This window comes from Bombus impatiens, unplaced genomic scaffold, assembly GCF_000188095.3.
Source record: "Bombus impatiens unplaced genomic scaffold, BIMP_2.2 scf_0478, whole genome shotgun sequence".
Taxonomy (NCBI): domain Eukaryota; kingdom Metazoa; phylum Arthropoda; class Insecta; order Hymenoptera; family Apidae; genus Bombus; species Bombus impatiens.
Genome location: NT_176897.1, coordinates 1,360,648 through 1,387,330, shown reverse-complemented (window position 1 = coordinate 1,387,330; position 26,683 = coordinate 1,360,648). Strand labels below are relative to the sequence as shown.

Below are 26,683 nucleotides of genomic sequence, written 5' to 3'. Positions count from 1 at the left end.
GCCCAGCCACTACGACGTGCCCAGAAGATTCTTATCCAAGTCCGAGAACAAAATACTATGGATGTGGAAGTCGAAGTCGAAGCTAAACAGGAAAGAGGAGCCGATTTACGACATTCCCAAGTTACGAAGTATCGAGAGACCTAGATCCAGCATTTACGACGACTTGGAATCTCACCATGCCGTCACAAGGCCTATCGATACTAGAATCTACATGAACACCCAGGTGCAATTGTCATCGTCGAACAACCTGATCTCCGGCATTTAATTTAATTCGAAGGTAATTGTAAGCAAGCGGTCCCTCTGTTGAGATTCGTTTATTTTAAGATGAAATTGGTATATTATTATATTATTATATAATCGGTATAGATATCATGAAATTAGTTTATTAGTTTATTAGTCGGGCAGCTTTGACACGACTTATTTTCAGATCTGATTGTCGCTCGATATATGATCGGGAACGACGTGTAACGAAATCGACGATACAAATTTTTTTACGAATTTGTAGTACAGGTAATTGTGATTATTGCGTATTTCATGATCGTTTTAGCACTTTTCCATGTTGTAAGTATATTGCAGCGAACGTTTTAGAAGCTCGGGTCGAATGAGCGCTTTTTAAATGCTTGTAGATTTACGTAAACGTCGTTTTAGGATTGTACGCAAGTTCTTTGTAACGATCGTACGTTATAAACCATGCACATATGTAATTCTTTCGTGTGATAGTCCCGTATATTTGGGAACAAATATTTTACGAGATCTTTCGAACACGCCAACAGTGACTGTTTCTTTTAAACGAGCGAACTTTGTGTTTTAATTAAATCGCGAGAACCATCTATTTTTATATTCGCACGTATTTTAACGGTTTAAAAATCTGTCCTTTTCGTAAGGTGCGAAACGCGAAACATTCGATCACAGTTTTTAGTTGAAAGCTGTGGAACGTGGTAGAAGAAACAGAAACTAACTGACAGAAATTATACAAAACGTTAAGTCTTGCTTACCGTTTCTAACGGAAACTTTCTTGCAAAGACTTTTGTCGTGCGCGCGATAGAATAGATTTTCGATTTCAAAGCTATTTCTTAAAATTCGTTCTCTTTCGTTTCCTTTCGTTGTCACCTGGAAACGCGAAACGAGGATGCAAAAAAAAAAAAAAAAATGCACGAAGAGCAACAAAGAAAAAGCAAATTTTACCGTCGTGGTATTTCTGTAAAGAAATATCTTACAATGTGCTGGAACTTGGCGTTACATATACCTTATGATCTCGAGATTTACCAATATCACGTAATTGTGGCACGCGTCGAATTGTATTATAAGTGAGAGATAGTTAAGCTTACGTAGATGTAATTGTTTCTACGAATTCCACACTTTTATTTATCGTACGATTTACGTTTATACGTAGTTAGACTTTTAGGTCTTTTAGGTCTTTTAATATCTTGTCCTTTTAATAAAAATTATTTAATAAAAATATACGCCCGCTTCCATAAGGCAGTTTACTTTAATGGAAAGCAAGATTTCCACCTAACGCGTTAGCATCTGAAAAAGCACAGCTCCTCGAATAATCAATCTGGTCACGGACTAATCGGATCTCGTAAAAAACAAGAAAGGAGAGCCGTAATTTCACTCGCGTAATTCCCCTCCTTGTTTCGATCAAATCGCTTAGGTCTGTCATAATCAGAGCGAAGGATAGCGATAAAACCGATTTGACCGCCGTTCACGCGAATCTTTTCGGATCGATTCGTTATCGTTTATAAAATTAAGATTTGTTCGAAAATCGACGCGATCGATGACTCGGCTGTGCCAAAAAATGCTATACATACGCGCACTGTAATCGAGTTGATTCAAAGGGTATACATCTTTTGTATGCACGCGCACGTACGTCGATAGGACAACGACAGAACTAAGTTTTAAATCGACTCCGAAATCGGCAACCTTTTCAGTCGTATCGTCTTGTCGGTGATATCGGCGTCGTTCGCGAGATTCTCGTTCACGTCACCGGTTCAACGAGGCGGAGAACGATCAAGTAACATCGTCGATAAGCCCGGTTACGTAGTGCGATCGATGTTCGTCCTCGTGCTTGTCGTTTCGCAGCGGTGAAACGGCTATCGAGAAAGATCGCCATGATGTTATGAAAACGTCTCGGATCTCGTGGGGCCGTAACGGTAAAATCTTGCTCGCGGTAGATAAAATGATACAGTGACGTAGAATGCTCGTATGCGCCGGACACAGTTGCGACGCAGATACCGAACGACGCTAAGCGAGGGTAGTGACGACGGTCAGCCATTACCGCCACCGCTGCAACTACGTCGGCCAACGTACCTGGAAATCCGTTGGTGATCGGTGTACGTGTCAAGGCCGGCAAATTTTTACCAACAGCATCATCGCGCACAGATTTCGAAATGTTTCGACGAGTATGGTACGTACGACGTGCGCCATTTTTCGAACTTCGATCGAAGAATAAACGAGAATACATTTTTTCAAGGGCACGAAGAATTCGATCAGCGATAACGTTATAACTTTGTCGCGATTAGCGCGCCAGTTACAACGTTCTCCGATAACGATGGAGACGCGTACACGTTTGGACGTAAATTTGCGATACGAGTTTGCGTCGCGAGCGTATATATCTTGATATTAAAGTAACACACGGTGTACGTAATACAGTCGTAAATTGGTCGTACCGTGCGGCCGAGCATTCTTCGGTTCCGAAATGAAATTCCCACGAAAACAGTCGCGCTGGTAACTAATTACCTCGAATGAGAAACATTCGCGATAGAACACTTGAAAACGTCCCTCTTGTTCCCCGTTCTTCCCGACAAAATTTCCAAAATGTCCAAATATTCGCATTATTCGGACTTTATTCGATTCGCATGTTCTTTGGTTCTTAAGAAACGGAGAAGGGAGAGGGAAAATAAAATGATCGAACGAATTAAGAGCTGTATTTGAACAAAGCTATTAATCAGCGGATTGTAATTAGCGTCTGTGGCCGTTTAAGCAGGACGTGGATATTGGTATAAATTGCATCCGCTTTCGATAGCCAATAAAATTAGACGAATCGGACCTGTTTACGTTGCACCGGATTACCACAAATTGGTGCCAATTAATTAGGCAACGACGTTTCAGAGGGCGTTTGCGTGAATGGTTTCGAGGCAAACGAAGATACACGATCGGATACTGATCGACGATTTACTCTTATCGAATCTCTTGTTTGTATCAGCGAAAAGCTTGCATAATTTGACGAGCGTTCGGCCGTATCGATTCACGGCAGTTGATTAAAGCAGCCGCCCGCCATCACTGTATCACTTTGTAATTTATCGAACCGTTTGCCACCGCTTCTCGGGCTGATCGTGTTAATTCCTATCGATTTACAGTCGGTATGGAACGTTAATCGAACGTAACGAGTTAGTTAGCTCGGCTTTTCGGATAACGTTTCGTTTCGTTCGTCTGGTCGCCAGGCAAGAAAATAGCCAGACCGAGGCAACAGCCCCGGCTCCCAAATCCTCGAAAGATTAAGATTTATGAAACGGTTTCCAGCTAGCAAACGCACACCTACGAAATTGTCTCGCTCCTTTGGAAGTTTATCCTTTGTCTCGGCCGAGGCAGACCCGTCCCAACGTCCCAGACCCGACGCAGCTACGTACAACTTAAATCCAAGATTGAACTCGCTACAACCGCGTTTCGGTCTATAGAGAACCGTTAAACTCCCTTGCCATTATATCGCTGCCTCCTTTGCTATTCGCTTTGTCGATGCTCTCTCCTAATCGTCGTCGTTCCACTACGATCGTACGTTTCTTGTCGCGACTCGTACAGTTCCGAGGGAAATGCATCGAGAAGCGAACGCAACGAGTAGAAAGATAATCGCGATGCGGACGAAGAGGAAAGGATCGGAAGTCGTGTCTCTTTGAATTTGCGTTTGCCGCTCGATCGAACTACGAAAAGGAATCGGTAGCGGTTTCGCGAGCATCGGAGTACGGAACGGAAGGAGCGTCGCTGATCGCGAGGTCCGAGGGAGTAGCGGAAAGGTGCGAAAGGGTGTGCGTCGAGATCTTAATAATTTAATCGACTGATAAAGTTACACCGGTGCGAGGTGAAATTGGCACGCGGTACACCAGGGGAAAAAAAGGAAGCGGACAGAACGAGGGAAGAAGCAATTTTCCAGGGTGATGGCCTGGAAAATTGCCGCAACGTGCCTACGCTCACCGATGTCCGATGTCAATGATCGTTTTATTTTTCCTTTGCCGCTAGTTGTGGGAAAAAGCTCGATCCATTTTCATCCGAGTCTGTCGTCAGAAAAATTCTATTTATCTTTTTGTCGCATTTTTCTGTCGAGAGAAATCCGATATCTGATTGCCACTCCTTTGTAATCTCTCGAGCCCGTTGCACGCGAGCTGCAGGCTTCGTCTCGAATATATCAAAGATTCGCCTCTGGATCGAAACAGGGAAGGTTCGAGGATCGCAACAGGGTTAACGCGAGCAATGGGCGTAGCCAGACACTCGGAGACGGATCTCGCTTCGTCGAAAATATCGGCTTCGTCGCACGGGGCCCGATGACTTCTCGCCTTCTGTATCTTATATCTCGTCGAAATGCATCTTCTTCGAACAACGTCGTAAAATTTGCTCCTGAATTCGTTACGAGTCAGCCGCTCTCCTTTAAACTGGCATCTGCATCGAACCGTCGTACGATCGTTCTAACGTGGAACGCCGAGGATGTTACGCCTCGCCGCGATAACCTTTATTTATCCGCAAAAGCGGAACAGAGAGGGAAACTTACGCCTCGCCGCGATAACCTTTATTTATCCGCAAAAACGGAACAGAGAGGGAAAGGTTGCACCTGGTCGCTACAATCGGAGAATTTCTATCGAACGAGAACGTAAATTCGGGAAAAATATGAAATTCGATTCCCTTTGCGCAAATCCGGATACAATTCCGATGCAAATGCACGGGTATACTTATAGATCTGGTGGTACGTGAAAAGCCTGGACGTACTACTTACCGGCGAAAAAATAGTTTTCACGAATATACGACCGAGCGGACGCGAATGCGCCAGGAAACCGACGAAGAATGGCGGTGGTTGGTCCGTGATGGAAAGACGAACGATCTTATCGAATTTTTTGGAACGTCGCTTGCTTCTTTCTTCCGCGTTGTTGCTCAAGAAGTTCGACTTCAAGAAGTCGAGGGAAACTCCAAAAGGATTATCAGATACGTCGACATCACTCCGACGATCTGCAAACAATAGCGACATTTTTTCGAACAGCAGCTTCAAACGGGTCGTTGATCGTTGGTCGAGTGTCCGGTTTGTATTAAAATAGCGATCGAGAGCCGAACCGTGTTCGAACGAACCGTAAACGAGGGATCCCGATGAACGATTTTGCTCGAAGCGTCTGCTGCAAATTGGACAAACTTGGCGTGCAACTGTTATTACGAACTCGTTTCGGCTTTGCCACGGAACCGGGATATCGAGGAGCGAGTTACGCTAACCTCTCGGATGCTTTTTCGCGATGCAATTTACGATGGTACGATCTAGGTACGACGGTACATTTGGAGATCGTGGTTATTAAGCGAAATCCAATTAATCTCTCGCTTTGGTGGGATAGAAGGTAACGTAACGAGATTCGGACGACCGACGAGATAAAGACGGGTTGTTCTTTGGGCATGGTTGATGCGTAAGGAAGAAGAGAGGAGTACGTTGGTAATTAAAGTCTACTTTTCCGCGGAAAAGATAGAAAATATATTTACCGAACAGAGCAACGACAACTTGACGTCGAAGAGACCGCCGGCCGAGAAATGAAGCCGTCTATTGAGAAAGTGCAGCGTAGTACGAACGGTATCCTGTAAAAAAAGATACGAACGATCGAACGATCGCGTACGGTGGCTTTGATAAAAGTACGCGTTTATATTAAAATACTCGCATTGTGTGGATATCTCTCGACTACTCTCGCGTCCCATTCGACCAGGGTCACAGCCATGAAATTAGCCTGCAATTTGCGGTCCTTTCGTTAAAATCTCCGCTCGAAAGTTACGACTAATTTAGAAAATGAATACGTTACCTCGGTTATCGTGTAATCGCAGACGAGGTGCAGGGCCAAAAGCTGTCCCATATATCCGGAAAGCCAGGAACTCGTGTTGAATATCACGGGCCAAGGTAAGCTGTAGGCGTTCGTCACGATGATCCAATCGATGATCAAGTAGAGATTGCTGATGATGTGTACGCTCAAATTTCCTAGCCAGAAGAATAGCGACCACGAGTAAAGGGAGCCCAGGGATTCGCCGGATACCATCAACTCGTCGTGCAATTCCTGGATGGTCTTTTTTCGAGTAAACGTTAAACGCGGTGTTACGCTTCGCTATTGCGCGCTATCGTACGAACAAACGCAGCTCGATTTTAATTAGCTATGATATGTACGCCGCACCTTTCTGCTCACGCTGGTGCTTTTGTATCCGACTCTCGAGGGTAGATTATCCCTCGCGATCTGGTTCAGCTGATGAAAGCGTTGACCGAGAAAGCTCGCCATTCCGAAGAATTTGTAGACGGATGACGCGTTGGTGACGTACAGACACATGTAACTCATATTAAACAGCCAAGACTCGTTGAAGGCGAACATTCCGCTCTGATTAATCACCGTCCAAACAACGATCTGAACGATCAAAAGAACCCACGCCGCTATCCGAGTTTTTACCTCCTTGCGCGGGTAACCCAGTTGGCTGAGCCTCTCGTCGAAATCCTGCAGCGCGTTCCAAATGCGGCAGAACGCTTTCCTCGCGAATATCACCGATATGAGATCGTACATAGCGATCAGATAGTTCACCAGTACCTGTCATCACCAGTGATGCCAGTGCATCGTTAATCGTCTAACGAACGTAGCTACTTGCGTGGAAATCGACCGCGCGATTGGAAAAAATGGTTGCAATTACCTTGGCAGTTTCGACCACGTTAAGGATCATTTTCTCTCTCTTCACGGCGAGGAATCTTATGCACACGTTGCGTATACAGTAAGAATAAATAGCCATGCAGACGAAGGAAAATAGGAGATAGAAGTTGGACGGGACTAGCTGGTCGCCCGTGAAATCGTACGGCGCCAAACCCAACGCTTTCATTATGGAAACTATGGGATAAATCGCCGAGTACAATACCGAGTCCGGGCCGTGATACTTTCTCGCGTGACATTTTCTCGCTTCGGTCACTTCCGCCAGCGTACTTTCAACGTCGAACGGCTTTACCCGGGTTTTCGACAATGGAAGAACCTCTTTCCTCGGGTAACGCGGCAATTCTTTTTCCATCAACTTTGAAAAATTCATTTTCCTCGTTATCGAGTTGTTGCTGTTTCTCTGGGAAATTTCCAGCTGCGGGCTGTCGCCACGCGCGTTCCGTCGAAGGAAATTCTGTGAAAAAATACTCGCGTCGAAGTCTAGCCGCATATTTTACAAACTTTACTGCGGCCTGCAATTTTACGATGCGAGAACGACGAAGGAAATATCGCGATCTCCGAACGAATCGAGTTTGGTCTAGCCGGCAATTAGTCGCTCTTTCCACCGTACGAAGCGCCTATCGTCGATTTGAAATATTAGCAAAAGCGGAAAATAGTAAAACAGGAAACAGGAGGAGGCACGTTATTTCGATACGCGCGAGTACGAACGATCCAGTGAACTCGTATCGCGTATACAAAAGCGTTTTCCCCTCTGATTTATCGTGTCCGGTCGCTGATAATTTGTTTGTTAGCCGCGTTCGATACGCGGGATGCTTTTTCCGTTTATTCGCCGCGCTGCGTATCGGCGATCGTTCGCAAAAGAGATTTAATATCGAAAAGGACCGATTACGAGAAACGGAATGAAACTGCGTCGGTCGTTAAATCAAAGTTCCTCCAGCGACGGTTCAACGGTTTACGAAGGAAACAACGAACAAATTAACTAAGAAAACACCTCCGTCACCTTCCGTCGCGACGAATACCTTCTTCGACGAATAGCCCGAAGAAGACTTTCGAGCGCGTGGAAATTTCGAACGATGGAAATTCGAATCGGGCTCTACTCGTTCTCCGTTCGCAGAGACAACGACGTCCGTTTAAATCGAGAATGCTTTGGGTTGCGCGAAGAACGAACGCGAGAGCGAATCGCGAAATTTGCAACGTGGACGCTCCGGACGAGTAGAAGAATCGGTCGCGCGATGGAAAACGGAGAGCGAAAAACAGTCCGAGTTGGCTGTCGCGTCGCCACGAAAACTGACTAACTGTTCCTCGAGGAGGATGCGGCGAAACTTAAAAAGAAATCGCGCCGCACCGTCATTCCTGATGACGCGGCAGGCGGTCGAACGTTTCCCAGCAACCGCGTAAATAACAACGAAACCAGGCTCTTCAATCGGCCGTGATAAAACGGAATTAAAGTCGTTAATTCAAACAAACGCGAGTGGACGTACACTTACGGCCATTAGAACGTCCGTCGTTCTTCCAGTCGTCGTTAAATTATGAATCATTGAACGGTCGAAGCGGAATAACAAACCGCTCCAGTGGATTTATCTTCCTATCGAGCAACTCTGTCGCGTTTGTTATCCCTTTTTTTCGCCAAAGTGCTACAAATCACGAGCGTTTTATCGATTCTTCGTCGGTGAAATAACGAATGTTAGAAACTGCGAGGATGACGATAACGCCACTCTGCTGTCAACCTAATCGCATCGAATCCAAGCTGCAGACTAAATGACAACCGTTGTGTCAATATCTCTGCTGTATAAACGCATCGTAAACAACTAGCTGTTTATTTCACTGCCATTTCGTGTCATTCGTTATCCGCCGATCTGGTTAGAAATAATCGTTCGGTGCAAGAACGTTGACGACTCTATTTACCTTTTCGTCGTCCTTTGTCGTTAAAAATGCAACGGCCGATAGAATTTATCACGCTCTTCGACAAATCCATCATCGATTATCGGCCCGTCGAGATCCACCGATTCGAACAACGTTGGCACGCGAGCCTGTCCCATCGAAATGCCGCTAATGGTCGTGGGATTGCGAGCGTCCATTAATTAGATTTGCTCGCGATCGATGCTCCAGCTCCGGATGGATCGTACCTTGCTGTTTATTTCCGCGATCCTGTTTCCTCTTACGAACGAATTGAGATCGTTCGTGAGATAAATTATTCCTTTTAAAATCGTTCCGAACGTGCGATCGAGTCGTTCGAATAAATGACATGACCAACCAATTAAACGCGACCGATTTGTTTTAATCGATCGCAGAACAGATCGCGTTGCTTCCACGTCGGAATAATGAGAGCCGCGTTTGACTTTTCACAGGGGTGAAAAATGGAATAGGAAGGAAGAGAGGGAGGGAGAGAGAGAGAGAGAGAGAGAGAGAGAGAGGGAGAGGGTAATATAAAGCAGCGTATTAGATGAAAATTTACGATGGAAAGTGTCTCGTCAGAACGACGCCCTAGAGGAATGCAATCCAACTCGGCGTGCAAGATGAGCGATATTCGTGGAACGGTTAACGCACGGTTCTCACCGCGCATATCCATGGAAATAAAAGCTGCTTTTGCCCCGCTTCTCTGCAAAATTGCTTTCCAGAGTGGGCTGGTTTTTTTTTTCGTCAACGCCGTCAGCAACTTGTTGCCGCGCTTTGGTATTCGTTACCGAGTATCGAATTCCCCCACCAAACCTATCGGTTTTTGCAACGTGACGAGATTCCCTTCGAAAAATTGCGATCGAGACGCGAAGGATAGCAATTAAGAAGCATGCTCGGGCGCTTTGAAATTCCAATCGACGCATCCCTCTGAAATTGATGCCGAGTAACCGTCTAATCGAGGAACGAGAAACAACGTTCGATCGGCGATCGAAAATCATCAGTGAATCCTGCAGCTATGCTCTTCGAGAAATAACTTTTTTACCCTTCGAGCGTATCAAATCACCGATTCTTACCGATACTTTATACTTTTCCAACACAGCACGAACAAGATAAACGACAAGACCACTATGAAGGCGGTAAAGGAGCGACTGTTCGAATGGGCTTGTAAGAAATACGCGACGAATAGTCTGTTGGACAGACGTCTACTGCGAGACAGGGCTCTGCAACTGGCAAGGATAAGTGGCTCGAACGGTACTTAATCCCGTTGATAATATTTTTTATCTTTTTTTTTTCTCTTTTAGCGCATAGGAAGTCGATAGAGTAGTAGCTTCGGTTGGAAATGCAGCTAACGTCGACCGCCGATTAAACTTTGCTTCTCTCGGTGTTACCGTGTGTAGGATTCAAGTGCTCGGACAGATGGTTGACTACATTTTTGAAAGAGTACGGCTTCTCTAGCGATTTGACGAGTCAGCCGGCACCGATGTTCACCGATTACCGCGACTGGATCGACCTGATGAGATCGACGATAGTCAAGTACAGGCACAAGGATCTGTTTCACGCGGACGAGCTGACCATGTACTCGGACGTTCTCCCTTCGGGAATCCCGTGCAACGGGGTCGAAGATCCAAGGGCGATCGATTCATCGAGGAACCGAGTGACGGTTTTAACGTGCTGTAATTCTTCGGGAACGACGAAACTGCCGCTCCTCGTCTGCGGACCGTACGCGTCCAAGATAACGGCGAAAGAGCACGTTTACGATCACAGCGAGGATTCTTGCATCGGAGACGAGTTGTTCAGAAGTTGGCTGTCGAACGTGAACGATCGTATGATCGAGTCTAATCGAAAGATCTTGCTGTTTCTACGATGCGGCAGAGCTCGCGCGCTCAAGGATTTCGTAGCGAGCAACGTACAGCTCGTTTACTTTCCCGAAGATTTCCCGGCATTTTTACGACCGTTGCGGAGGGACGTTTTCCATTACGTTAAGATGGTATTTAGGCGAAGGTGAGTCTCGTGACAGTAAAATTTGATGGGAACGTTGCTTAACTTTTTTCCCTGTCGGACAACGGTGAAACGTTTGTTGTTAAAGGTACGCAGAGCGATTAAAGCGACATACCATGAAATGGAATCTTGACGACATCCTGGCGTCGCTGATCGAAGCATGGGAGTCGATACCGCGGGAACTGATAGTATACAGCTTTCAAAGGACCCACTTTAGGACCGACGACTGTTTTCTTCGGATCGATTGCGATTGCTGGAACAGCTTGAAAGTCGGTATCTCGTTCAAAAAATTCGTGACGTTCGACGACGGTCTGTCGAGCGAACCGGCGACGTACGAAAAGAACCATCGATGTCGTTGTTACGAGCTTTCCAACCGCAAAAACGTTAAACGGAGCGACAATGATTCTGTGTTGAAAAACACGCCGCAAGGTATCTCGGAAGCGACTGTTCCAAAGCTACCGAACGAATCCGATCGGAACCTTCGAGCGACGCCTTTAAACGTAAAGAATCGTGCATGTAGAAAATACGACTGTTCTATGGTAACGAGTCAGGTCAACGGTAACGCAAGCACAGCAACGATAACGTATAACACGAAAAAGGAAAATCTAGCGGAAGCGAGCGGCGGACGTAAAAAGTCGCAAAAGAGAATTTACAGCGAGACACGATTTTCTACGAAGGAACGGAATGGCAATCGATGTGCGTCCGAGCAGAGGAATATTAAAAATACCTTTGTATCGAAATACCCGAACGTTATCCGTTCGACTTCGTCCGGGGATGGAACGTTTCAAACAGAAGCGAACGAGATACGAGAGTCTCTCGAACCGGTCGTAGACGAAGCTTTGACTTTATCGTCCATTTCAACCGCCCAATCTAACTCCGCCAACGACCTAATCGATAATATCAATGCGACTGATCGTGAAACAATAAGGAACTCTGAACATAACGTGGTAAGAAACAATCTGACGCGGTTTAAACGCTTGAACAACGAACAAGGTGACGCAAAGTCCAAATGCACGAATCAAGGAACAGTACGATCTAGCATTTTGGACAAATTTAATCAACCGTCTACCTCTACGAACAATTGCAACGTTACTTCCGAAGTGATTGGCCAAGATACGCCTCGATTACGCATGGAAAATCGTAGCAGGAGTCAAAGTTCGAACGTAGTCACGAACAACGAGAGCAGCTTGCCTTCCGTTCATCAGAAAATCTTGAATTTTACGAAGAACCGACGAAACTCTGTTTCCAACAATTCCGAGGATGATTCTGAAACGAGCGAACCAAGGGAAAAGAAATTGAAAACGAATCATAACTGGTCTAAACAGTTCGAAACCTCTTTCGTTTTTGGTTCTCCGGATACGGATTATTCTTTCGGTGCTCGGCGTAATAAAAATATCGCGGAATCAGGTATTTTTAACATAAATCCGTTTATTTCTCCGAGGGATTAAAATTTCTCTAAAAATTTTCAAAGCAGAGAAATTTTATAAATTATTCTTCCACGCGCATCGAAACAAGACGAAGGACGATTTTTTTAAAGAATTTTATTTCATTATACGTAACGCAGAATATTTTTAAGCTTTTTAAGAATATTCTTTTGAAATATTGTTTTTTAGTTTAAATCGGGTTATATAAATATTTATAATCGAATCATTCTGAATATCGCTATTGCTTTCGATATCTGAAACGATAAGTCACAACAATGATATACTCTGTTAAAGTATAAATGCGCGTAATATGAAAAAATATATAAAATATCCAGAGTTACAGTGCTTTCTATAATACTCCATAGGAAGACAATTTTCTACCGAGATTCTACTTTCTTAACTATATTTCCAAAAATATGAATTTGCGTAGAAATCCGCAGTCTAGTAATAGATATCGAAGTTGATACGAGTATTCGACATATGCAGATGATGTTCGGAGATTTATGATACATTGCCGTATCACTGTGGCAACTCGTACTAATCGCATGTCTGTTACTGATAGAATATAATGTATACTTGTCGTCTGCGCTTCTATTATAATTCCTGCTACTACCTTCGATCGATTCGAATCAGTATGCTTTAATTAACATATACTACAAAAGTTGTTGGAAGTTTATACGATATTCACCGATGTTGTTTGTTATTAATAATTAAAAACTGTTATTTATAAGAACGATTAATACACGTATGAAAAAATGGCATGCGCTTCTTATCCATATCAAAATGATAATTTATCTCTTTCAGCCAGCCTGTCATTTAAACGCTTAATAGATCTCTTTATTTGTTTCGAGACCAAAAAAATACTACATCTAAGGCCGCGAATCGTCGATTTTCGTGAAATAACTGTCATATTACATATCACATTACAAAAATAAATAAACCGATTTTATTTCTTTCAGTAAATGTATATTTACTATTAATTTCATTGTATACATTTATTTGTATATATAAGTTTGATTACCTACTCTACAAAAATATACAATTTCAAGTAATATAAATCGGTGAATAAAAAGTTTTCGTATGTGAAAGCACGATCGTGCCAAGTTCATTTTCTCATTCAATGGATACACCATATATTACCTCTGAATATTAACATTTACTACTAGCTTTTATCATTAAAGAATTAGAACGAGAAATGAAAAAACTGAGATACAAGAACAAGCATATTTTATATCTAGTTATTATGCTTGAGAGGTATTTTTGATACAATTTATGTTACATTCGTAACTATATTTAAGTTATTAATATCAATTCTCAGATCCTATAGATTCGTATAATTTGCTAACAGGTAAATCTTTAACTTGATCTATAACATCTAATATTTTCTGTAATATTTGAGAATGTATCTTTGATTTGTCGTCATCCGCATTAATTATATACCATGTTTGGTCCATTATTTTCCTATAGTTGGAAGCAACGTGTGACTGAATTTCATTATTTTCATACCGCTCATCTCCCCAATTGCTACGTGAACACTGAGTTTCTTTGGAAACATTGAGGAATATAACTACATCCGGAGAAGGTAGTCCTTTGTCAGGTGCTTTGCACCAATCTAAACATCTACCAGTTGTGGCTGCAGTATAAGCAGCACCTGAACCAGCATATCTGCAATGATATTTATAATTAATGTTATACTTAAAAATTGCCCTTTCGAGATCGATACAAAGTTTGATACTTACCTATCTATGACAACAGTAGTACCGCTATATAAAGATCTCAAAATTTCATCTTTGCATTCCCATCGATTTGCAGAAAACAACATATGCGCTGTTTCCAATGAAAAATTTAGTTTCTTGCTCAAATAATTATTTATTATTTCTCCAGTGGCAGTTGTTCTATCTGAAAGCAACGTGTAATCAAATATTGATTATTTTAGTTATCATTTGACAAGGTTATGTACAATAAATAGAGAGAGAAAATCAATCTCTCGGTAATTACTCTGATATAAGTATGTGCTTAAACTTGTATGAAATTGTTAAAAAATCTGATTACCAGGAAATGCTCGTTGTTCGACCGGAATGTCACGTTGTTTCAACGCATGAACCAGCAACTTCGCCTGGGTGGATTTTCCCGCCCTGTCACATCCTTCTAATACTACCAAAGCACCACGTACCGTTGACATTATCTTTTTCGGTAAAATCTTCTATTTACACACTTACTCCTAATCTCGCACATTTATCAAAATTTTGGATCGTAATTAACAGTAACGCGCAGTATACGGCAGTTCACAGTGTACACGTGTCAATTATCGAAGCGGAATCGATTTAAGATGGAATCTGTATTTCAAATTTAAAAAATTCCTTTCGATGGAGATATGGTCGTAGAAAATGCACATTTACGATGAAAAAGACAAATTTGCGAAATATCGAGACTCGTATGTTGCCTTTCATATATCATTCTTTATTATAATAGCAGTAATAATAATAGGGATAGTAGTAATATTAATATACAGTATACATTTCTTATTATCCGTATTTCCCATAAACATACATCGACATTTGAATTATAAAGTGCATTAAAGATATATCGTAATATATTACATTAAGCCGAAATCGCATCATTCATAAACCATTCTATACATATATTACGTACAATTCAATTAATACTTCTGTTCAACGTTAACGTTTCATGTTAAAACCCTCTTTCGACGTTTATTAGTTTACTGCGAGTACACATATCACTTCGGCTGCATTCGGACATATCGACAAAGGGATACAAATCGATCGAATTTACATACTCAAAATCTAAATTTTACTTAATTAAGATATATAAACCTGCTCAACAAAACCGAGGTATTTCGTTGAAATAAATTTAACATTAATTTCGGATAGAAAATCATTTTTTTCATAATCAAGACACATATTTTGCATCTTAATGCCATTTTTCACAAGAAGAATTATTCTGATTTTGATGTTGCATTTCAAGCTAAAACGTAATAATAAGTCTTTGATTTACTTGAACGCGAGAAGGACAGTTCGACGAATGGCTCTATTTAACATAGCAACATGTGAATTTGTTATATTTCCCGAAGAGAGAGACTTATGTTTATTATATGTACAAATCATAAATTTCATTATATATCTATATATACGTATATACATGTAACATACACGAAGACGCGTTTCACATAATAATATGCTACAATTTATGCGTAATATATATATGTCTTGAAAGCACATTACCGTGTCACGAATATAAAACCGAATAATCTAATATATTTTACAAATCTCGACAAAACCAGCTTCACTCCAATTGTGATCAATGGCGGAAAAAGAATATTATTTCACACAAACGAAATGGAGCTATTCTCTTTGCATTTTTCAATCTTTCTTCCTTCGAACAGTCCCGACCAAGACCGGCCGATTTATGGAAATTACGGACATTAAAGGAATAAAATGTCATGTCTTTCTTCTTTATCTTCTGTTTTTTCCTACCAACTGATGCGCGCTATATTTTGAATACGCTCGTTCGATAATATTCGCGATGTGTCCTTGCTTTCGATCGTATTCCTATCACAAAATGCTGGACGTTAAGTGAGAAACCGATCTATAAGACTTATCCTACGTTTGTACATTGCGAGAATGTTATCCTTCGTTCGGCAATTTGTCAAATTCGCCACTATCGCTTGGCTCATATGTAACAGAACGAACTTCCCTCGGTAATGTTCGCGAAAAATATAATATGTAATATATATATATATCATCGAAAGCGATCACCGAGAGGAACATAGACTTTTGGAATAATCGTATTACGCTCGTAAAAAGAAAAACGCGAAATAACATCCTTGTGTATAGAAGCGTATTTGCTCGTTTCATAAAATATTTTCTCTTCCAGTTGAGCAGATTAAACTCTTTATGGCATACGGATCTGATAATTACAAACTGAAACGCTCTGACAGCACCAATGTTTTTATATACATACCAGGAACAAACGAGCTATGCACATCTCCTAGAGAGAAAACATATGCATGGTTCGATTGAACGCTGCAATCTACAAGTCGGCATTTACCTATCAGTATGAATAAGTTAGAGAATTATAGTATAACTCGTGGTTATTTCGTCAGGTGATAAATATCGTTTCGTTACATCGTACAATGAACAAAGAGAAAATTCGGAATTTTTAAATGTGTAGCCTCGCTTATAATATCGAAAATAAAGCACAACGTGTACCAAATTGAAGAAGATTGCTTATAAAGAAAATATTATATCTAGTATTCGTAAACTAGCTATCAAACGATTTTTGGACAAAATTTGTTGAAAGAAATGCATTGAACGATTACGAAGAAAGGGAAAAATTCGAAAAGAACATTTTGTCGATTATTCCGGATTCAAATAGATACATAGATGGCAGTTACGATTCTTATTCATATAATGTTGGTATAATGATATACTAGTCTGATGATTAATAACAGTACCTGCATGACAGAGATCACCCAACAATAAGGTCCATAAAATTTTCAGATTTCTAACATTTCTTACATTACTGATATCCGCTTCGTTTTCTATGTAATAACTGTCCTTTGCCAGCATATAAAATCAGACTCGGTGGTATATCACCATGCTCTTAGACTGTAACAAATTTCGTCCAGAATGTCGACGATACGGTCGACGTTATTCTTACTACGATTATACTCACGCACAACATAAACCTGAATTTTAGTTACGAGCGCAAACTTAACACTATCCTCAACATTCGCGATCTCATTCAACATAACATACATTTCTCAACAGCTGCTTTATTATTGGAATTCTCGATATAACTCATTAAAACACCGCGATAAAAACGTTCAATCCATTCGCCTTAACAACAGCAACGCATATTATTTTCGTGTTGAAATCTACGCTGTTAATAAGCGATACTTGCAAATGAATTGAATCGTAAGAACTATTTGACAAAATAAAAATATCTACGATTTGCGTGACCATATATCAACGAGATAGTTAGAAAACATTCCGTGAGAAAAACTAATGTTACAAAACAAGTACCCTGTGTAGACCTAACTAAGAACGATCAATGCGTAGAACTTTTACAAGATACAAGTTAATAAACGGAAATAAGTGAACCCTCTTAACATTAACGGCTTCTTAAACGTTTTTCTGTATTAAACTGCGATATTCATCAGATGCTCACGGTACTATTTAGAAGCAATTATATGCTTAAGATACATATACATGTATGATATACTCTCCAGACATCGCATTTCTAGAGAAAGTAAATTGATCCTTGTAAAATCGAAATTGGAAATTCACATATACTTGACTAAAACTTATAACGCGTCTATTATTATTTGCTTACGTAATTTGAGGTATGTTTGCCTGTGTAATCTGCGAAAATTTCGATTCGTTTGAACAACGTGATCTTGATAAAAGGAAAAAATCTTTCGGGGTTATTCATCAGCGAATACGCGTGCTGTTGAAGATCTTGCGAATTTTATCGTGGAGGATACCGGCTCTGCTGTATGCTCTTTACTGAACGATTCTTCGTGTCGTTCGGGTTGTACATCATTGGTCCCTAAAGATCATCATTTTCTTGAAAAATAAATCACAACGTCAGATTGAAATTATATACAACTATGTCATAAATTTTACAATTTTGCAATATTAATTGAATCTTTTGTACTCTTCTTATGCCATTGTAAATTTGTTATATCATTCTTTTGTCATGAAACGATATAATATCAAGATTGAAAAATAGTAATTAAACGATCACATTTCCTTGTTACGTTTGTAATTTGGAGCTTACAGTTTGATGTGATACAAAGCATAAAATAAAAGCTTCGCAATTAACGTATAACACTGCGAGACCAAAACCATAAATACATCCTTCACCAAGCTTTCCCATAGCTTTGCCATAAAAATCTTATGAAAATAAATTGCTCGACTTTGATGAATTTAAGCTTGATTTAAGGGCGAAAGCTATATGACTGTGAAGTATGAAACGATATCTTATCTTAAATCTATTGCAAATATAAAATATATTTCAAACAGACCTATACATGTGAAATAATTTTTGAGTTAAAACAAATTCAACTATTGAAAATTTATTCATAAAAAAAAAATCTCAGGTATCATTTCACTTGTAAGGGCAGTTCTAAATAGAAAATAAATACTTTGCACAATTACGAATTCATTATAAAATACGACACTGTAATAAATAAGTAAGAGTTTCTACCGTGTATTGTTGAGTAGTATTTGTAAGTGATATCACCTTTGGAATGAGAAATGTCTAATGCCACTGGATTACCTTGTTCTGTGGGAGAAAACGCGGATCCCTCATAGTGTAGCTCTGCACCTCTCGCGATAACGAGCTGGTTGAGCTCCATCGAGAGAACTGTGTGCCATATACAACACAACAATTTTGTCTCACTAACCGAATACTCATTCTATTGCTATGATTAGGTAACAAAGTTTGCGAGGATGCAATACCGACTTCCTTCTATCATAAAACAAAGATTACTACTTTTTAATAAAATTACTTCACGTAGGAGGCCATGAAATATCAGAATTGTATGTAATCGGTATTGCAAATCTCTAGTATTGTCATGTATAAAACTGTGATGTTCTCTATGATAAATATACCTTTTAATTGCAAAAATAAACCATGCTAAAAAATATAATGTAAATATACTACTGCGTTATTTTAGTATCCTGTACCATATGTTAGCTTGTGACTTAAATCACCCTTCCTTGTACACCTGTTACCAAGAAATTGTGTACATGCAAAAAAAGAAACTCCAAAGGAGCGTTGCGTAACATTATACAGAACACAAATATCGAAAAGAAGGATAATGGACAAACAAGTATTAAAAAGTGGCTTTTTAAACAGTATGCTCCGTTTTCTATCCTCTTAATCATCTTTGCTATAACTCGATTTGTTCAAATGCCGTAATGTTGCAAATAATTGAAACTCGTTGCATCGAGCATACATACAATATTTACACTGTCATCCATGCTACTAGATAAACATTACAAACCATGCATATACAATACTAAAGAACAGCGTATAAAATTAATAAAATAGTTCTTACTATCAGCAACAATTATTATTTGGCTACATCATTCTGCCTCCCCGACTGCTTGCAAAGGAAACAAAAAAAAGAAAGGTGGATTAAACACAGGTTTGCGAGAAAGAGGATATCTATTGTGATCTTGGAAAATCTACCTAGTATAACGAACGTTAAAATATAATACAAAAATCATATAATTTTCAATTAAAAAGGGACGAAATAGTTTGTTCTTCGTTTGTAGGAGAAAGAAACCTAGTTAGGAATTGATACCGTTTCCCATTGAATAATTCAAATAACAAAAAACATATATAATTTTTGAATAAGTATATTGTACATACAAAAATAAGAATTAATTTAAAAGACGAGAAAACTGGTATTTTTGGATAAACAGACAACGCACAAAACTAAGGAAAATGTAGAGTACATACAAATTGTTATTACGAATATAACTGTAAAGGAGAGAAAATAACATTTTAACATTACAGTTCCAGATACAGGTTTAAAGTACAACAAAGCTGCATACCAGCATACTGCAGCCATGACAAAAAGATAAAAGAGTCGTGTACAGTGAATCTGAGATTGTAGATATACACATGAAACTGTATTGTTAATGTTGAATATATGTTTGTGATGACAAAAGACCATTGTATGTGCATGAATGTTCGCGAAGATTATTGTTCGCAATAAAAAGAGCTTACCCCTTGAGATGTATTCTCAGGAACGTTCGTTGGTACGGCTGCTGTTGCTTCCGTTGAAGTTAAGAAGTCTACAGGAGCACTTGGATCGTTAACTACAAAAAAAAAAGAAAAAAGAGTGATGTGATTAATGAAAATAAACTTTATGTGAATTCACGAGTTATAGAAAATTTACCTGGAGCAGGGATAAATAACTGAGGTGATGACGTAGCCATAGGTACCATTGGAGATGTTACCGGGGTTGGTATACTTGAAGGTACTGCGTTATTTTTTGGACCACCTGGATTCATTACATCTATATAATTAGCACGCATACTTCTACCTCTGGGTAATTTAAATTTGTTCACAGAGGTGTCATCTGCCTGCGAAGGTGGCTGAGATGATTGAGGTGGTTGAGAAGCTTGTTCAGGCACAGGTGATCTAAATCCCATGTCAGAAGCTTTCGGAGGGGGAGCTATTGTAGCCGAATTACTATCTCCGTCTTCGTCTTTATTCATCCACTTTTTAGCAACCGGATCCCAAACGATCTATTTAAGAGATAAAGCGAAATATAAATATTATTGCGCCTCTTTATTTACACAAAGGGAGCACAAATATCTTCTTTATATGGGAAAAAAACTAAACTACAGGGCTCAAATAATTTCACTATATAATTTCTTTGTTAGACACGAAAATTGGAATGTTAAGCCAGAATATATCAATAATTCGTTAGCTGTTAATTAAATGACCGAACATTGAATTATACTGGCCTTTCTCCCTTTCAGCATAAAAGACGTCATAATTACCATAAGTACCCGCGTGAGCCCTTAAGCGACAGAAAAGTATAAAACCAGCTATCGTAATTTTTTAATGATCTATTAAGGCTTTAATGTTTCGAAAATCTTACCGTCGGGTTACTGTCATCTGGAAGAATCATCTGGTTCCTTGGTTTTGGAGCAAGTTTGCTGAAGAGGCCGCCAAACCAAGAACCTCCGCTGTTAGAAGATTTCTTTTCGACTGGTTTTTCCGATACTTTTTTAGCTGAAGCTGCAGGTTTCGAGGCTGGTTTCGGAGTCTCGAGGGCATCCAATTCCTCCAATGGATCGTACTGTTTTCTCATTGACGGTGTCATCGAAATTGCCGGTTGCGATGACTGAAATAAAGTATACAATTCATCATCGCAAAGTTGCCCCAGCAAAGTCGATCACTGTTTACTGTAATAGTGTAAGTACACGTTATTTGTGCATTTAATATTTTATATACATATACATTCTTTTCTCTTCACAGAAGTATCTAACTATAACAGTAAATAGTGAAAAACTTTGCTCGCATGTTTATAATCGATGTGAGATATTTTTTAAAAATTCAGGAAAATCAGTAACATGGGAAACTTTATTACATATTTAATATCAACAGATTTATATACATAAATGATATCTAAAACGAGAACAAATTACTTTGTATCAAATATTTGTGTTATTCATGCCTTCTAATAACATAAAACATTATTCATCGGAAACGTTATTTTATAAGCGGAAGAACTAACTGACGTACGAAAGTAAGTTAATATTTCTTGCAAATATAACTACAAATGTACAGTAACATTGAGGTTTTAACATCGAGAAACCTAATATATTTTCTACTCACAATCCGTTGGAACATCAATATCATAAGTTTTAGGGATGGACTTTTCCATAGGAACATCTTTGAATTTTGTTAAACGAAGGTCACTTGTTGGTTTAACCGGTAAATCTATCGGGTACGTACCACCAAAAATAAGCGGTTTATATCGACACAATTCGGTGGAATTCTGTGAAGAATTCGAATAAGACCATGCATCTACTGTATCACAAATAACATCTTTTCTTCGAATATGCGGAGCTATTCTCATAACTCTTTTGTCCTCGAAATTACAATATTGCTTTAAAGTTTGATTCATACTTTCGGAAGCTATAATTGGCTTGTTTCTTGAACTTGAACCAGAATTAAACATAGAAGGAAACTCAAAATTAACCTTACTAAATTGAATATCTAAGTCAGTAGTGGCCGATAAAGTCAAATTATTTTCACCTGCATCGCCAGAATTTTTGTCTTCGTTATTTTCCATTTTCTTTTTAACTTTACATTTTAGGAATATGGGCGGCTGCGAAGAAGGTGGCTTCACGTATCTACCATCTAGTTTCTTTATTTTATTTACGTCTTTCGGGTAAATTGTATTATTTGGTAAGATTCTCGGATAAGCTACCGTGATCTTTGGGTATGTTATTATTTTCCGCGATTTCATGGATTTTTCATTTAAAATAGTTGGTTTAAAAGTTGACGATATACCCGTATAAATACTAATATTAAAATCGGAAGAATGAGGGCTAGCGCATCGATCCGAATCTGTTAATACTTTGCGTCGTCGTAATGAGCTAACATTGGTGTCATCCAATGACCACTCAGGATCGAGATTACTATCCGCAGTAACCATATAATTACTTACTTCAAGGGTAGGTGTTTGTTCTTCTCTTTCCGTCTGTCCATATGCAAGCATTAGAAAAGAAAGAGACGAAAAAAAATGTTATTTCTACATGTACGTACAATATCGGAAGATTAAAGATATTATTCTATGAAAGAATCAAACACGAAAAATGTAATTAGTATGTACATGTACGAGTAAGGATAATAAACATACAATAATTATACTATCGGAATATGTAACGAAATATGTGTGAAATGATACAGGATAAGCGAATAAAAACCACATATTATTATGTCATAAATTGGAACAATTAATTTACCTTATAGCTCCATTTTTCTTGCTGTTGAGAGTTGTCAATATCACTTTGTTCTGGAGAATATGTCGATTGTTGTTGCCAATTCGTGATGGTACTATCGTTTCTTCCATAATTGCTTTGATAATAAGAGTCTTGAGTCCAATAATCTTGCTGTTGAGGTTGTTGATATTGACAAGATTCTTCGTTATTTCTCGTATACTGCATACTTTGATCATATGTATCTGGTATATTCGGTGGTAAAGATAATGGCTGCCATTCTGACTGTGTATCAGTCGTGGCTACTTCCATTATCGACGTTGAACCTTCTCTGTATTCGGGTTGAATCGTGTTCCATTGCTGTTGTTGTTTCATTTCATGCACTTCTTGATTTTGTATACTGTTATACGATTCTTGTTTTGCTTGAGGAACGTAAACTTCATTTTCGGTAATTTCTCCCTCCTGTAATAAAGTAACATCCTCGTTTCTTATACAGTTCAAATAAAATAATACTTTTAATGTTTATCTTCTATTCAAACTTACATGGCATTTACCAACAATTTCAGCTAGATTATTGAACCAAGTTAAAGTTGTAGCTTCATCGATAGAATCTTTATAGACAGGATCATGATACCTAATCCTGTCTCCTAAATTATACACGGCATTAATAAACGACTTTTTGTACTTCAATGGTTCGTTAAAAATGTTTACTGCAATCTGTTCTATATATAGTAAAGCTTTCTCTATTAATCCATGATCTACCATTTTTATTGCCAAGTCGAACTTAAAGGTTTGTAGATCTACTAATGTAAAACCTGGTTCGCTAAGATTTCTGGCATATTCGTATATTTCCGTGAGCATAACGGCTTCCGTTGAGAAAAATACATTGTATGCTTTCTGATGGTTTGCACCGATCAGTACAAGTTTTACATTACTTGCTCCATAGGTACCAAAATCAACTTGTGCAAGTACGTAACAGAAATGCGCTGCGTAAATATCTCCTCGTGCAGAAAGTGTATCACCGAGAGTTGTAATTGAGCGACGATTAATTTCTGGATTGGCAGATGTGTTGGATATAATCATTGCTAAATGAGGTCTCCAGTCATCCCATCGAGGATCCGATATACCGGTAACAACAGCTGGCACACGGCCAGAATGAAGTTGATATAAAGTTTGCAATGGATCGTGATACGGTAAACTATTGGCAAAACGTGTCATTACAGATGCATGCGTACGTTTATCCAATTTGCTAGCTAAGAAGAGTGCATGTCCCCAAAGACCTTCGTTCATTGCATATTCTGTATATTAAAAATAATTAAATTTAAAACAAATAAACATCATGTACGCGTTTAATCTCATAAAGGATATAAATATATATTTACCTAATGCTTCTTGGACTAATCCATAAAGTAACGTATTTCTAAATTCGTCTGTTATTTGTTCAGTGCTTTTCCGTGGCTTACTTTCGACTTTTTCGGATGTCGTTGCACCATCTTGACTACCTTGAACACTATCTCCAACTGAGGCTCCCGATCTTTGAGATATTATCGATTCCCTTCTTCCTGAATCCTGCAACTTTTGCTTATTTACATCGTAAGGATATGCATCTTTATTTCTGAGTAACAATGCTGCTATATCAACGCCGACAACATTCTGGAAAACACGCGTACGATCAGATACAAAAAGTAAATTGTATGTATGTACAAAAAATATATCTCACCCCATTTTGTTGAATCAACATAATCATTAGTTCATATAAAAGTATGTATGAAGCACGATCAACCATCTCTTCGTTTGACGCTGCCCTTTTAATTTTATTCTCACAATATTCGATAATGGTCTTTTTATGAGTCACACCCCTATACAAAAAAGCGAGATATGGTATTACAAATAATGTAAATAGGCGGGGAATTATTTACAAAATGTTACAAATATAAAATTAAGTAAAATAATAATTAATGTCCAAGCATGCATATGTACTACATACATTACCGACATACATTACAATACAGCATGAAATTTCATTTTTTGTAAAAATAAATTGAAATGTTCCATGCACTTAAATGAGAATACGCATGCTTAGATTATAGATATACTGATTACACTTGCTTAATTAGGGGACCAGGATAGGCACGTAAATCGCGTGCTACTGGATCATGTGAAAGTAGATTATCCAATCTAAAAATATCTACTTTGGCTCTTTCACCATCAGATGGATAAGATGGATGCACATGTATCAATGATCCGATAGAGAAACATCCTGAAAGTAAAATATTTTTATAAATCTTGTTACAGTGAATTTTGATAAATAAATGATGACACTTGAAATCATACCATACACGTGTGAAATAGAGAATTTAGTTGGCGTCATACGTGCAGAGGTAGTTGTTGAATCTTCAAGCATAGATATATCAGCTAAAGTTCGTTTATCACCAGTTGTTCTGAAAAATACAATTTTTATTGTCGCACTTGGATTGAAACCAGCAATAATATAATGGATCGTCGAGCAGGACAACTACAAGAAAGGAAGACAGATTGTTTCTAATAAGACCTACAAGTATATATAAATATTTTAATATATCTTAACAAATACTAACTCTAGTGAGGAATTCTAATTATCTACTTAAAGAAAGATATTTTAAATGGCAGGAAAGTATTTTAACTAAATTACTCTTAATGACAGAAAATTTGATATTTTCAATATTTCGAGCAAATCTTGAACCGAGAGAATTCTCCCGGTCTCACCTATTTAAATTTTGATAACTTGAATTCTGTCTTCGTTGTGGACTCCTAGTCCATCCGGGATACCCGAAATACGGAACATATAATGCTTTGTTTGGCGAGTAGAAGCATGCACTTGAATTTGTAAAAAATCTAACACATAATGAATGTTATAAAGTCTATAGGAAAATAGAACCAGAATATTCATCCAATACTTGCTTTAACTACTCTAACACTTACCTTTCGTCGCAAGAACTACGCCCGGAATGGACACTTGCTCTGTCTTCAGGATAATTGACAACACCACGAGAAATGTGTTGTTGTTGATGTTGATTGGCATAATATTTATGATACCATTCCGAATAAGCAGCAGGGTTTGTACGTCGCAAATTTTCAATGTATGCATAATAGTTACTGGCATAATGAACACCATAATCGTATCCAGGATAGCCTTCAACACAAAATAATCTATTTTATTTTTTGAAACAAGAATTTAACTACACAAGGGATATATATATGTCGGAGAGGAAAGGACACCGGAGCCTTCCCTCTGGAACTTCGGAAAAATCCGTAAAGTTGTAATTAAACAATTTGCCGTCATCCTGCCCAATTGTACTTGTTTGCGATTTGCGATAACAAACTTGAACTCAAGGCAACCAACAGCCGCCGAACGTAGCCGCGATCAACAGGGTGATAGATATACTTGCTCTAACTCAAACGTGTACTACTCACTCATCGTAAGGCGCTACTCCCTTCGTCGATGCGATCTCAAGAAAGAATGAAATCGTCCCAGCGACGCCACCGAGGAAAACTATGGTGGGATGTGTCTATGTGCACGAGATCCTCGGATCGACGTCGCTGTCGATTGATCGATTTGGGACAAAAGTTGCCTGTCCGTTTGCACAAATCTTAATTGCCGGAAAACCCAGGTTTTATAGCGGGTCCTCGGGCTAACTAAACTTGTGCTGTGTACGTGCCTCAACATCAGGTATTCATTGTCCGAGGGAACCGTTAGCATGTATTACTGTCGGGTACCTCTATGGGTATTTCCTTTAATGAGGGTCATAACGTCACTCCGCACCTTTGTTAGACGAAGAGCCCGTCCCGTTGACCGCTGCTACGTTCGGCGGCTGATGGTCGCCTTGAGCCCAAGTTTATTATCATAAATCGCATACAAGTACAATTGGGCAGGATGACGGCAAATTGTTTAATTACAACTGTAAACTTTAATTAC

The 26,683-nt window shown here is 39.2% G+C and overlaps 5 protein-coding genes and 1 long non-coding RNA gene across 17 annotated transcripts in view; 3 read left to right on the top strand and 3 right to left on the bottom strand.

The window, feature by feature from the left end:
- The window catches only part of LOC105680968, a 50,718-nt gene extending 49,554 nt beyond the window's left edge, over positions 1 to 1,164 (top strand). For both annotated transcript variants that reach the window (XM_033321682.1, XM_024368735.2), the window contains one exon: positions 1 to 1,164. This exon is cut by the window's left edge and continues 2 nt beyond it. In XM_033321682.1, coding sequence (XP_033177573.1) covers positions 1 to 265 — 265 coding nt within the window. In that variant the 3' untranslated portion in view covers positions 266 to 1,164.
- The window catches only part of LOC100746938, a 13,747-nt gene extending 6,285 nt beyond the window's left edge, over positions 1 to 7,462 (bottom strand). Inside the window, exons 1-6 of the mRNA XM_003490818.3 lie at positions 6,901 to 7,462; positions 6,399 to 6,800; positions 6,036 to 6,293; positions 5,900 to 5,963; positions 5,725 to 5,819; positions 4,982 to 5,211 (exon numbers count right to left, since the gene is read on the bottom strand). Coding sequence (XP_003490866.3) covers positions 5,152 to 5,211; positions 5,725 to 5,819; positions 5,900 to 5,963; positions 6,036 to 6,293; positions 6,399 to 6,800; positions 6,901 to 7,404 — 1,383 coding nt within the window. The 5' untranslated portion in view covers positions 7,405 to 7,462 and the 3' untranslated portion in view covers positions 4,982 to 5,151. The remainder of the gene's footprint in view (positions 1 to 4,981; positions 5,212 to 5,724; positions 5,820 to 5,899; positions 5,964 to 6,035; positions 6,294 to 6,398; positions 6,801 to 6,900) is intronic.
- Positions 7,463 to 9,336: 1,874 nt separating this feature from the next.
- LOC100746824 lies at positions 9,337 to 12,856 on the top strand. The gene is made up of 3 exons (XM_003490817.4): positions 9,337 to 10,061; positions 10,208 to 10,811; positions 10,897 to 12,856. The coding sequence occupies exons 1-3, from the start codon at positions 9,938 to 9,940 to the stop codon at positions 12,254 to 12,256; spliced, it is 2,088 nt and encodes a 695-aa protein (XP_003490865.1). The 5' UTR covers positions 9,337 to 9,937; the 3' UTR covers positions 12,257 to 12,856.
- A 411-nt stretch (positions 12,857 to 13,267) lies between these two features.
- LOC100746703 (thymidylate kinase) lies at positions 13,268 to 14,550 on the bottom strand. Its single transcript, XM_003490816.3, has 3 exons — positions 14,285 to 14,550; positions 13,972 to 14,131; positions 13,268 to 13,897 (listed from the first exon to the last, which is right to left on the bottom strand). The coding sequence occupies exons 1-3, from the start codon at positions 14,412 to 14,414 to the stop codon at positions 13,540 to 13,542; spliced, it is 648 nt and encodes a 215-aa protein (XP_003490864.1). The 5' UTR covers positions 14,415 to 14,550; the 3' UTR covers positions 13,268 to 13,539.
- A 125-nt stretch (positions 14,551 to 14,675) lies between these two features.
- LOC100741553 (protein transport protein Sec16A) overlaps positions 14,676 to 26,683 on the bottom strand; it is an 18,284-nt gene continuing 6,276 nt past the window's right edge. For 2 of the 11 annotated variants that reach the window (XM_024368723.2, XM_024368724.2), the window contains exons 8-20: positions 25,690 to 25,900; positions 25,063 to 25,169; positions 24,832 to 24,988; positions 24,449 to 24,587; positions 24,111 to 24,381; positions 23,272 to 24,026; positions 22,756 to 23,190; positions 22,458 to 22,490; positions 20,880 to 21,125; positions 20,169 to 20,520; positions 19,997 to 20,088; positions 18,536 to 18,622; positions 14,676 to 17,803 (exon numbers count right to left, since the gene is read on the bottom strand). In XM_024368723.2, the coding sequence (XP_024224491.1) occupies positions 17,723 to 17,803; positions 18,536 to 18,622; positions 19,997 to 20,088; positions 20,169 to 20,520; positions 20,880 to 21,125; positions 22,458 to 22,490; positions 22,756 to 23,190; positions 23,272 to 24,026; positions 24,111 to 24,381; positions 24,449 to 24,587; positions 24,832 to 24,988; positions 25,063 to 25,169; positions 25,690 to 25,900 (2,966 nt within the window). In that variant the 3' untranslated portion in view covers positions 14,676 to 17,722. Of the gene's footprint in view, positions 17,821 to 18,535; positions 18,623 to 19,319; positions 19,365 to 19,996; positions 20,089 to 20,168; positions 20,521 to 20,742; positions 20,799 to 20,879; positions 21,126 to 22,457; positions 22,491 to 22,755; positions 23,191 to 23,271; positions 24,027 to 24,110; positions 24,382 to 24,448; positions 24,588 to 24,831; positions 24,989 to 25,062; positions 25,170 to 25,689; positions 25,901 to 26,683 lie in introns of those variants that run through there. The other 9 variants (XR_004461996.1, XM_012387511.3, XM_024368726.2 and 6 more) reach the window with 9 other exon arrangements.
- LOC112213102 lies at positions 18,622 to 19,851 on the top strand. The gene is made up of 2 exons (XR_002946986.2): positions 18,622 to 19,409; positions 19,540 to 19,851. It is a non-coding gene; the product is annotated as an uncharacterized LOC112213102 (long non-coding RNA).